The sequence below is a fragment of the Gossypium arboreum genome, chromosome 9 (genome assembly GCF_025698485.1).
Source record: "Gossypium arboreum isolate Shixiya-1 chromosome 9, ASM2569848v2, whole genome shotgun sequence".
In the NCBI taxonomy this organism is placed as follows: Eukaryota; Viridiplantae; Streptophyta; class Magnoliopsida; order Malvales; family Malvaceae; genus Gossypium; species Gossypium arboreum.
The window spans coordinates 79,395,424-79,408,236 of NC_069078.1; the positions used below are offsets into that span (position 1 = coordinate 79,395,424).

The window sequence follows — 12,813 nt, forward strand, 5'->3', positions numbered from 1 at the left end:
AAAAAAAAAGGTAATTCAAAAAAACAATTAAAAAAAAAAAGAAACTCATTTTTATAGCATGGTTTACGTAAACACATGCAATGCAGAAACCCTAGTATAAAAGTTAGATATATTTTTAGCAATTTGATTGCAAAAAGCAACACACATATTAGGTTTTTTTTTTTCTTTGAAGGTTTGTTAAATTTCTTTATTTGATAAAAGTTATAATGCAAAACAGCAAGCAAACCAGGCGGTCAACAACTAAACAAAAACCAATATGGGTCAAAACAACACACACATACACAAAAGGGGAAAACCTTTTCCAAAGCATTGTGTTTTTCATATATATTATTATATAATATAGGTAGTAAAAGAGGCTAAAACCAAGGGCTTTGATTTCAGAAGTTGTCCATTTTCCCCACCAAGTAAGGCGCATAGTTTTCTACCCAGAAGATAAACAAATCCCCCCTCCCCACTAAACAACATTAATGGTGTCTAGTCTTGTTTACTTTTTGGCTTTCGTATTACGTCAAGAAACTGCCACTCATCAATATCAAACACTGAAACAAAAGCTAATGTAAATACAATTTTATATTAAATGGTAGTTGTATAATTGCATTGAAAGATCCAAGTCACGGGAAAAAGGGGCCATCCAACATGAGACAACTACGTCATTAGCATTCAAGGTGCTTCGTTAACTTAATCCTGTCCCTATTTCTTGACTTTTCTTTTCTTCTCTTCCCTTTTTTATTTTTCACTATTTCCAACTCAAAAAATACCATTTAGGACCCATAAATAATATTAGATATTATTAGAAAAAGCTATGTTATTCTTGTGGATACCATAGAAGCAGTAAGGTCGAAGTTTTTTTTTTTTTCTTTTAAAGATAAGATTTGGGTTGATACCGTGTAAAGAAAAATGAAGGAATTTTAGATACCCAAAATTACATGAACTATATGTTTTAAAGTAATAATGAATAGTATGGTTAATAATTGGATAGTAGAAAGAAATAGAGATAAAATTCTGCATGCATTTCCATATTGGAGCCAGGCAGCGGGATAAGCTCATACGCTAACCATTAAATAATTTCCAAAAGAAGGAAGTAGTGTCACGTGTGTAGATAACGGCGACACGTTACAATCATGCGGTAAATCTTACGTGTCGTCCATTTGGACTCTTGGGATGATGGGATGGGATTTGGGAGGTTTGGTTCATTTTTATGAACGAAAGACCAGAAATAAAAAGCCTGGTTATCAAACTGTGGGGTCCACCGCACGGGTCCTTGGGTCATGCCATGTCATCAAGTACTTGCCTCCGTGTCTCTGTCGTTTAATTGAAGACCTCACCATTTTCTTTTTTACTTCCACAGTAAATAAATAAATGAATTTGAAATTCCACACCCGAAAGGTGTTTTTGACAGCGATGACTAACAGTCCAATGCAAAAGTATTAAGTCAACAACAACTTGACAAGGAGATGTGGTCTTGTTTCAAGATTTAAATAGGGGACAAGTTGTATACATGAGTCGAGTTTGTTGTGGTATCTCATTTCATCCTTTGATCATTTAATCATGTGGCTTGAAGTTTCAGAAAGATTGATATACAAATAAATGGGTTGGATGAAAATGAAAAGTGAGTGATGAGATAAAAAGGGTTTTTTTGTATGTTGTGTTGGAATGAATGCTATCGCTAAGAGTCACATTATGGAACAGTGAACAGCTACCAGTGCAACTGTAGCATTAGCTGTTTACACAATTATCCGGACGAAATATTCTCTCAACCCTCAGCGCTGTAGGGAAGGCCAATACTACAAAGTTTAACTTCATTGGTCCCGTATTTCTTGATGAGTTTAAGATCCGTAGTGATGGTGGTAGCTTGTAGAAACTACAATGAATAGATAGGGTGGTCCTTTCTCTATCACTTTAAAATTACGGCATCCGTATTTTTACCTTTTATATTTACCATAAGACAATCATTTTATTAATAAAGTTTTCTTTTAAGTACTCATACAATTAGATATTTTTCATGTCTACTTTTTATGTGACTTGTACTTCATCAACTTTGATTATCTGATCTATTTCATTATTCCATGTTATGTTTAGACAATAGTTATGATCGGTTATTTGGTTGGCATATTTAACTATATAATTAATGTTAAGCTGTTTTTCAATATTATTAAGCAACAAATGGATGTGTCGGGCTCATGAAATAAAATTACCATAACTTCATTTTATCTTTTATTTGAAATAAAGTAAAGGATTAATTATTAAATAAAATCATTCTCTAAGTGAATTCTTGTAAAGATAAAATTTATGAAACTAAATTGTATTAACAAATATTATAAGTTAATACTCTCTTTGTAACTCTTTTTCTTATGATGTTTATTCTAACTTTCAGCTCGAACAATTATTTAAATTTGATATTGAAACAACTATAAATTAAAAGTTTTTTCGATATGCATTCAATTATTTATATTTTAATAAAAGTATTTTAATTTTATATAATGAATGTTAGCAATCATTATTGAAACATAAGTAAAATATTCTAAAAAATTGTATTTACATAATGTTTAAAAGATCAACATGTTACATATCTATACTTTACACTCTTCAATTTTTCTTGTTTTGTTCTATGAAAAATATGTAAATCAATTAGTTGTATTATAAATGCATTAAATAATAATGTCATTTTAGCTTCTAAAACAAATTATCGGTATGTTGTAAGTTTTGAGTGATACGTTTACTTTGATAGAGTCATATTTAAAGTAAATTTTAATATTTTTATCATATTTACTGACAGGCAAACATGAAAGTAGAAGATTACGTTAAATTATATATGTTATACTTATAAAATTCATAATAATAAAAATAATTATAATAGTTCATAAAAATATTGGATGTGTAAATTGTTGGCAAAATCAGTTAATTAAGGAAACAATTATTATTGGTATATTGGAACTTTAAATTTTTTTTTAAATTGTGTTTTTCTGTGATATTTATAGTAATAAACCCTAAACTAGAACTATACATGTGCTTTGTGCGATGCGGACTCAAGTGGCTTTTAACCAAACAACCTTCCCCGCTATCATTGTATCATGAATTGCATCGACTATGGACTCAAACAATATGATATAGAAAATGAATGATTTATTTACTTTCAGTGGGAAAATAATTTATCTCTCTATAAATTGGTAAAACTCGTAATTCTCAGAAAATAGAATTTACTCTTAGTTATTAGTAAATAAATTACCACTACTTTTTGATTGAATAATGATATATCAATATGTATGAAATGTATTTTTGGTCAACCCATGCTCTCTATTTATAGAGTGAAGTACAAGAATCATGGTTAAATTATCACTCGATAAATAATATTATTTAAATAGAAAATGTAATCCGACTTCAACTAGAGTAGAGGGCGGCACACCCTTGTATTTTCTACTAGGGTTGCTGTCTTACATGAGGGATAAGTTTAGGCCTCTCATGTAGTAAGTCCAATTATATTTGCTTCCTAAATTTTTAACCTAACACTTTATTATTTTATCCAATCCAATACTTATTTTCTATTTTTCAAAATAAATATGATTTAATCAATTAATTAAATTAATTTCTCAATTAAATAATTTTCTCAACTCAATATTAATTCAGTTAGAGTCATGACAACTTTATCGTAATATAATATCTAATGAAATATATTTAATTTTCTTATTCAAAAATTCCATAATGACTAATTAATTTAATTCCATCTTCAAACGTCAACTATTTAATAATTAATTAAATAATAATTTGAAGAACCTTAAATTAATTCTCAAGTCATTTCTATATTTAGCGAGAAAACGCATTCATTGTGGATAGTGATTCATGCGATCTATTCATTTTACTTTGTCGTTTCTATTTATTTTCATTCATTGGTTATACATGCAATCCATTTTTTGTTATTTCAAGCTAGTAGAGAGATTGATTGAATATATATAATTATGGCTCAAATAATTTATAATTAAGTTTAGACTTTCTCACCTATTAATTATAATTTTATTTAGTCACAAAGTCATTCCAATAAAGTATATCATTTTTGAGCTATCTCTTATTATATGTCATCAGAAAAGCTACTTAACAAGTGTTCGTCCAATGACCTTGTCATAAGTGTGTTACCTTATATGATATCTTTAATCTCTTTAGGATAAATCTGTTATCCTGATATGATACTATTTTATCTTATAGTAATCATTACATCTTTAATGAAAAGTCAATTACTATCAAATAATAATTAAATCATTTATCACAATCACAAAGACAAATTACTCATGGTCATGTTTACTTTTCATCTATCATGTAATGTTGATGAGATGATATCATTTATCCTTTAGCTAGGTTATGAATTCCACTATTGTGGGACTGATGCTACACACTACAGAATTCCTATACCCAATAAAATAGCTTTCAGTTACTTATCTCTTTGAACTTAGGCTTTCATTTACATTAAATTATACGAGTCACACATACATAATCCATCATCCACTTAGGATTAAAATATGTCACATTATGAACATTACAAATGGATCTAGAATTTATTCTACTTGGGTCATGTTCGATGTACTATCAGTCCAGTCAATTACATCTATGTCTCTATCTTTTAGGAGCCATCCACTTCAGCACCTAAGACAATGTATCTCCCCAATTGGATTTGGTAGATGATATATTAGTCTTTCGATTGGTTTACTCATTTCCAATTAGACTAAGGATATATTTATATTACCTATTGATATAAACTATCTTTTTGTATTACGATCCAACTATGTAATACTATTTAATATTAGTTAAATTTTAGATAATTAATAAGTCAATATTTGCTTTCATTTTTCATTACGTGCAAAAATAATTGAGTACAATATACAAAGAATATTACTATAATCAATGAATATTTATTAAACTATTTTTTTTTAAAATACAAGTATACATAGACGAAAAACTATTAAGGGCACTAGATCTAATATAAACTTGTTGAGTTAACTATTCAATATGAACTTTTATTTGATGAAGAGAATTTAATTTTTTATTTATTTTTAGTATAGTTAAGTCACCCTTCAAGTCTGTTTGGCAATCCATGAAGGCGTTTAGAGTTAGTGCCTGCCTCTTTTATACTATCATTTTTAAAGTTCAACCCTGAGTTATACAATTTTTATTAAAATTTAGGATTTTTTTTTAATTTTTTTCATATTCAACATTTATTACATGTGGCATACCACGTATTATCGTCTTGTATCATCATTTGTCACATCAACAAATTGTAATGATCTACACAATCAACTTTAATGCAAGTACTTAATTTTATTTTTTTTGATAAAGGCTCAACTAGATAAAAACTTTTTATTAGATCTTAATTGATTTTTGGTAAAAACACATCTTTAGTTCTTCTCAAATTTGATATTGAGCGAGTTGGTATCTCTAAAAAAAATTGAGCAATTTAATTACTATCAATTTAAAAATGAATAACTAAGAATAACCAATCACTGCATTAATGTCTTTTGGTCAATTGTGTATAATTTTGATGGTATAATAACAGAGTTACGATGGTTTCTAAAACGGACCAATAGTTGAACCTATCAGATCACCACTTTAGCGGTTTGATTAAAAAATTATTAAAAATTCTTCTTTTTTTTAAAAAATTTCAGTTCAACCGCTAGTTCAACTGGTTCCTGATCTAACCGATTCAAAGACACTCTCTAGATCGATACCTAACCGTTCGGTCTGGTTCAAACACCACTACACAATTAGTCTTCTATGTTTACATATTATATCATTTTGATATTTCTATTAATTTAGTTTGATTCTAAAAATCAACAAATATAAATAAAATTATATTTTTTTTAAAATAAGAAATGAAAATTTGAAAATCAATGGGCAAAAAAACAAAGAAATAAATGAAAATGTGAACAATTAAAATTGGAACCACGGGATTAGGTGAGATGGCAAGAGTTTCTTCTACCGTAAAAAGTGGTTGAGGGTTCAAACATCGCTAGCATCTACTCCATTAATGGACCTACAAAACACAGAGGATTAGTCATTGGGTTTGCTCCAGTGAATACCTCGAGAACCAAAAATCGAATGTTAATTTTTGGTATTGGTTTTCTAATTTTTTATATATGCACAATTGAGCGAAAATATTAACATTATAATTAATTATTTTAATTGTTTATTTTAAAATTGATAAAAATTAAATTATTTTAATCTTTCTGAAAGAAATTAATTTATTTAATATTGAAATCCAAGAGTAATATTTTTACTTAATTTTTTTAATGAAGGAACTTTTGACTTACAAAAATATTGTTGAAGAAGAAAAAGAAAAGGAATTATTCCCAATCATTCAGAAAGAGGAAATTTATTTATTCCAATCTCCTTGGTAATGGACCCACAAATATTATTAAAAATAGAAAGCCCAGATTCTATTATCTGACCCACAAACAATACCATAATTACAGCCCAAAAAGCCATGTTCAAATTATCCGGTTTGCCTTTAAGAAGAAAGAAGAAAGGGAAAAAACTTGTTTGGGTTGCCAATTATCCATTACATCTCTATTCTTTAATTTACTTTTATAGTGTTTTAAAATCAAATTTGAAATTCTTTTCCTCATGTATAAAAATATATTTATTATGTTTTCTATCTTAATAAATCTAATTCAGCTACCATTCATCAACTTATTTATTATTATCTATTTATACTCAATCCGACTTTTTTTTTTTTTTAATTTTCTACTCAAATGTGGTAATATTGTTGGTTGTGTCTCTCAGGGGTATTCAAATAAAGGAGTTCATGAGTTGAGGTTATGTAGTGATCTTAATATATTTTATGCTTATCTAAGATTGATTTGACTCAAAATATGAGCTTGAAATTTATCTCAAGTTTACTTATATTTAAAACTAACTAATTCAAGCCTATTTTTAGTTCACGATATCAATTTTTAAAAGTATATTATATTTAATTTAATATTTATTGATTTAATAAAATTTAAATATAGATAACATATCTTTTAATATTTATATTATAGTATTATATATTTTATTTTATATAGATTACATACTATATAAAAAGGGAGATTATTAGAATATTGACCGTTGAACTGCATTATCCCAACAATGAAATTTGATATTGTTGGCTATTTTGGTGACTTGTAATCTATTGTAACTTGGTTGTATTATGAAAATAAGCAGCAAATATAGGTTTGGTTGAACAAAGAAATAGATTACAGAAAGTTCATCAATCATGGGATTTTGATATCTTTGGGGATTCTTTGATTTAAGTATTTACTTTCTTATTTAGGGTCTTTTTGGATTAGCGTTTATTTTCAGTGCTGTGTGTTTAATCTTTTTTTTTTTGTCTCGCGCTACAATATCGTTACAATATCTAATCTCATCGCCGCCATTATTTTTACACTAAACACAAATAAACGCACCATCCATTCAAAAGGGCACTGGAGAGATTATCAATAACTGATTTTTAGGAGATAACTTGCTGGTTAATTTTGGAGGTAGACGAGCAGAAAGTTGCATAGAGAAAAAAAAAAAAAAAAAGGCAACATTTGTGGAGACCTTGGACTAACGGGAGTCCCTTAGTGAATTTAGTTAGTTTGAGTATGATGGATTCGATGTTTAGTGAAGGTGACGCAGACACAAATTTCGTAACCAATTCCCTACCTTCTCTTTATTTCACAACTGTGGTAATATCTATATCCAGAATTTACTTAGAATGAAAGCAGAGGTGTATCAAGTTTGTGTAAGCATTTCAAAAGTGGTGGCTGGCTTATGGTTTCCGGAGTGCACACTTTACACGTTCATGGAATATCATATATCCAGCTTCATGCTTATTCTTTCACATGAAAATGATTTGGTCCGTTATTATTTTATTGTTGAATATAGACTAGGGTTAATTATTAGTCCTAGAATAGAAGAAGTCAGCAAATATAGTTTCATGTTTATGTCATCAATCATACACTTCACGATTTGCATGTTTCCTTGACTTGGAGATTTTCCACATTCCATGGGGAAGCAAAGCCTTGCTTTTTACACTACAAGCAAAAGGTTACCAAAGATGCTGCCACTGAATATATCAGTCTTTTGATCCATTGAAATAATGGATGCAATTATAGATATGCTATTTGGATTTAAAGTTGGTGCTAGATATATTCATCGGGTTGGAAACCTTACCTGGATTCAAAATCTCATTTTTCGTCAACAGATCCTCTTATATTCCTCATCTGTTTATCTGTTTAATTGTGGTGCCAAACATGGGAAGTAGTTACAGTTAATAAAGTGTAATTCTCTTGCTATTTGGAAAGTGATTTATTTTCTTTCTAACAATTACGCCTTTGTTTCTAACCTCTCTCTTTAGACTGAAAGCTTTGACAAGGTTTGCCATCACAAGAATTACGCTTGACTGCTTGCTTATACGAGAATACACACACACTCACACATATATATATTATGTTCCTTCTTTTCATTGTCTATTTAGAAAGGCTTGAGAAAGCAAACAAAGACTGCTATATATATTCCATCAAGCTCTGAAAACATATTTTCATTTGATAATGTCAACAGAAGAAGAAGAAGAGAAAAGGTTAAACCAGTGTATAAGGAAGTACCAAATCATGATAAAGCAGGTACATTAATCTCAATATATCGATCTAATGCCTATGGCATTACGGCACCACCACTTTGATTTAGATAGATTTTATTTTCTTTTCCTATTTGCATGACAAGTGGGATTGGGATTTTGAAATGATTATGAAGAGTACTCTAAAGATCGCATATGGTCTTCTTTTTTCTTTTTTCTTTTTCTAACTTCTTTCATTACCATGCAAGAAAATTTGAAGACAGACAGAACTGGTACTATAACAATGTTAAAGTGGTTTAATTGATTTAAGGTTTAACATCACTGAAATATTAGTTGAAAAGGCTGAGAACGTTGTCATATGTAGTCAATGTTGCTGAAAATTGTATTTAAGTGGACGGGTTTTGTCTTTCAGTTTGACGAGCTTGTTGAGATGATGGATCATGTTAGAACCAAACCACCAAAGCGAGGAAGGGTAATTAATTTCTTTGTTAATTACTAGATATCAACTTTAGACAAACGTAACCCAGTGTTTAGCTTAGTTGGTTCATGTAACTGTTCTTAAGAAGTCTTTGCAACCCTTGACATGGAATGAATATCATAAGTCACCTATACATCGATGAAATTACAGGCAGCAAGTCATCTTTGCTTTGGGTTTTCTGCCTTGATTTTCCTTTCTGATTACTGTGTATTTGAATCTTTTGTAGAGCACTAGAGGGAACAACAGTTCCAATGACCCTGCAGTCTCTGCAAATCAACCTGATGATAGAGAAGTAATTGTGCAGACAATAACAAGGTTTCTCCATGAACTGAAATCGAACCCTGCCACAGATCCCAAGTGTTCGACTGGCACCCGTGGTCGAGGATAGCTCCCACTTGGTTAGCCATGGCAGTCGTTTAACTAGTTCAGAGGTCCAGCAAGTTATCTCCATGTTACTAATGATTATACAAATCAATTCCCATTATTAAACCAAAACTTTATCTCGGCTAAAACATTGCAGTTTGCTCTGATGTATAGAATGCAAAAATAGCTTTAAATTCAGAGTTAATCTCCTAAACCAACACATTTACTGCCTTTAAATTAAGAATCAATCATTGGTGAGGCCTTGACAGTTGAAATTAAAGATTGTGTCGCCAATCTTTGATCATTGCTTGTATCTCAGAGACTTGGTTTTCAGTTGCAGAAAAGAACAGAGAAAAAGAATGAAAAAAGAACACTTGTCTCGTGTCTTTTCTTGTTAGTCACTTTCAGCTATTAATTTTTTGACAGATCTACCATGTTGGACGAGATTCAGCCACTATCAGACAAAAAAGCAAAGAAATCTAAGGATTATTTTGAATATCTGTCACAATAACTTGTGTTTAGTGTGAAAAGAGTAGAGATGCCAAAGAAAACTAATTATGCAAATCGCTTAAGAACATCAAGGAATTTGACAAGTAACAATCTCATAGTTTATCAAGAAATGAATGAAAAATACAAAAAAAAAAAAAAAAAAGGTATACCTTTTCTCTTAAAGGGATGGGGAGGGTCATTTATGATACACGCAGCCTTCACCATGCATAATTTGCACCAAAAACTGTTTCTGCAGCTCGAACATGTAAACCAACCATTGCTACAAGGAAACATTTTTTCTTTTTGATATTAACCCAGCTTCTAAGTGGAGAAAGACAATTCTCTATGTTCCAACGGTTTGACTAATTACAAGAAACTTTAGGCCTAAAGCATCCAAGAAGCTACATATTGGTCTTTGCCAGACAAAATGGACGATGGACCATGAACAGCTTATTTGCAGCTTTGCAAGCAATGAAATCAGCTTAGTGAAGCTATGATCAGCCCCTGTTCCCACAAGTTTTTATTGGTTTCTCTATTGCGAATGATGACACCTCATTTTCTCATCCTCAAGCTTATTTTTTAACATTTCAACCCTCTCGAGTAAAGCAGCATTTTCCTGGTAACATTCAAATTAATCAATAAAATAGCAGAAATTCAAAACCTGAAAAGCTTGTAAATTTAATTACTCACATAGATAGCATATATGAAGCATCCTTTCAGTCCACTAGTCCATTTCTACTAACAAATAACACTTGAAACGCTGATAAACATGGTTGGATAAAGGTTTCAAGGACAAATAAATGAAACAAGTTTCAAATCCATTTTATTTCATCAACTAAAACCCTTGATAAACAGGCTTTCCAATAAAATCATGATCAAGTGGCTTTTTTCTTTTTGATAATTGGGTTGGGGGTGGGGTTGTTAGGGATCGAGCACAAGCTCTCAAGCCACACAACACAATAATCTTGCTAATAGGCAAAGAGGTTCCTAAGAAGTATACAAAGAATGACAACTGAAGCATGAAGGATAAAGATCTTAAGAACAATATATCTCATGTCCAAGAAAGAAAACAACTCTCAGAACAGAAGAAGTCACCTTTTGCAGCAGCGCCAGTTTATTGTTAAAACTAATGGAATCTTCCTTCTTCACAATGGACTCCTTAATCTGTGGAAAAAGGGCATATAATCTATCAGGCTTTTTTTAATGTTCCAACATGCATATGAACAAAATAACTTCACCTCTACAAGAAATTTAGCAAGCAGAAACGGAAAAGATTCTTGGTGTACAATTAACTTATCAACTTTTAATTAGTCCCAAGGCATATTTTTATCAATTCTTTATTCTTTTTTCATGCAGAACAACAATATCATCACATCATGAACAACATAAACAATGTATGGAGTTCCAAACAAAGAATGTTCCACTAGAGAAGTAAATTTGGGCTCTTCCAAATTAATAAATATTCGAGAAACAATGTTAAATATACTTATCATCGTCAACTAACCACAGGTGTAGTAGCAAAAGACTTGAGTTTCTTAAGTCTTTGTTGATATTGATATAATATATATATATATATACACACTTGTGATCGAAATATAATAAGAAATTGTAGCAAACCTTTTCGAGTTCCTTGGCACACTTTGAAGCCTTGTCTGCCTCTTCATCAAATCTCAGCCTCCACTCTGCAGATTCATCCATTGCCTCCTTGTTTGCAAGATCAAACTGTCTTCTTCTCCCCCCAAAAAAAAATCATTTTAATTAAAAGTTAATCAAGCAGAAAAATTGGAAACCCATAATTCAAAACAAGCTAATTTTAGTTTAAAAAAAAAAAAGTAGGACTTTTTAATAAATAAATAACCCAGAGAAAGGAGAGGCAACCTTAGCAACTCAGTATCATGAGAAGAGACAGAGTAGTCAATCATCCAGAGCCTAAAATAAACTGTCATGCCCAAAAACATAGCCACCGCGAATCCCACCAATATTCTCCTCTCTCTTCCTACCATTCTTTTACTGAATAAAGTCTGCTTTTCTTGAACTGTTGGGAAGAATTTGACTTTCTCCTTCACTTTGAGAGTCTTTTAAATGGTGGCTCGTAACAACATCGGAGTTTAAGATCGACGACAGATAACGTCTTAACTAAAACTCAATTGGCGTATTTGGCTTTGGAACTTTGATTCGGTGCGGCTTTTTTTTTTTTTTCAAGTTGAAAAATCTTTACAAGTTAACCGGTTAAAAGAAAATAAAAAAAATTACATTAACTTAAATATACCGCAAATAATAGCATATCCTTCTCTCTGTCAAAAGCTATATTTTGATTATGTAATCCGCATCATTAGTCTCTTCTCTATAAGTATATTGTAACAGCCATTGATCAACATTTTTTAAGAGTAAATGAATCCGTTAAATTAAAGTAAAATTCGAAGATGACAACAAATATTATTGAATAGTCTTCTTGACCTTCACACCATCGATCCTAATTGGTTTTTTTATGGATAAATGCATATATTACATTTTAAAGAAAGTAGCTTAAATACACGTGTACCACTGTTACTATGAAAGTTTCAACTCTGGTGAATTTTATGAGTAAACCGCCTTTAACCATCAAGAGAGTCATTTTTCAAATGGTAAAACTGATTCTTATGAGGAGCAAAATATTCATTTAGCCATTGCTTTTTATAGATAAGGAATAATAGTTAATTTAGTCTTTAATTTTTACACTTTTATTCAATTTAGTTTTTATTCTTTTAGTTGTAGCAGATAGATCCTCATCCTGATGTTGTTCTTATTGATTCTTATAAAATATTCAAAAAATAAAAATCGTAAATTCAAATAAAACTTATAAAGAAATTGATTATAAATAAATATGAGAATTCATGCCACTAACTGTAACTACTGGTTTACA

The 12,813-nt window shown here is 30.3% G+C and overlaps 1 protein-coding gene across 1 annotated transcript; it reads right to left on the reverse strand.

Moving 5' to 3' along the window:
• Positions 1-9,961: 9,961 nt before the first annotated feature.
• LOC108450778 (uncharacterized) lies at positions 9,962-12,284 on the reverse strand. The gene is made up of 4 exons (XM_017748543.2): positions 11,790-12,284; positions 11,529-11,640; positions 11,007-11,075; positions 9,962-10,527 (listed from the first exon to the last, which is right to left on the reverse strand). The coding sequence occupies exons 1-4, from the start codon at positions 11,912-11,914 to the stop codon at positions 10,444-10,446; spliced, it is 390 nt and encodes a 129-aa protein (XP_017604032.1). The 5' UTR covers positions 11,915-12,284; the 3' UTR covers positions 9,962-10,443.
• Positions 12,285-12,813: the final 529 nt, after the last annotated feature.

Coding starts and splice junctions, on each gene's coding strand:
- LOC108450778 (XM_017748543.2), bottom strand. CDS start 11,914: ATGGTAGGAAGAGAGAGGAGAATATTGGTGGGATTCGCGGTGGCTATG. Junction 11,641..11,789: donor CATGATACTGAGTTGCTAAG/GTTGCCTCTCCT, acceptor TGGGGGGAGAAG/AAGACAGTTTGATCTTGCAA. Junction 11,076..11,528: donor GTGCCAAGGAACTCGAAAAG/GTTTGCTACAAT, acceptor CTTTTTCCACAG/ATTAAGGAGTCCATTGTGAA.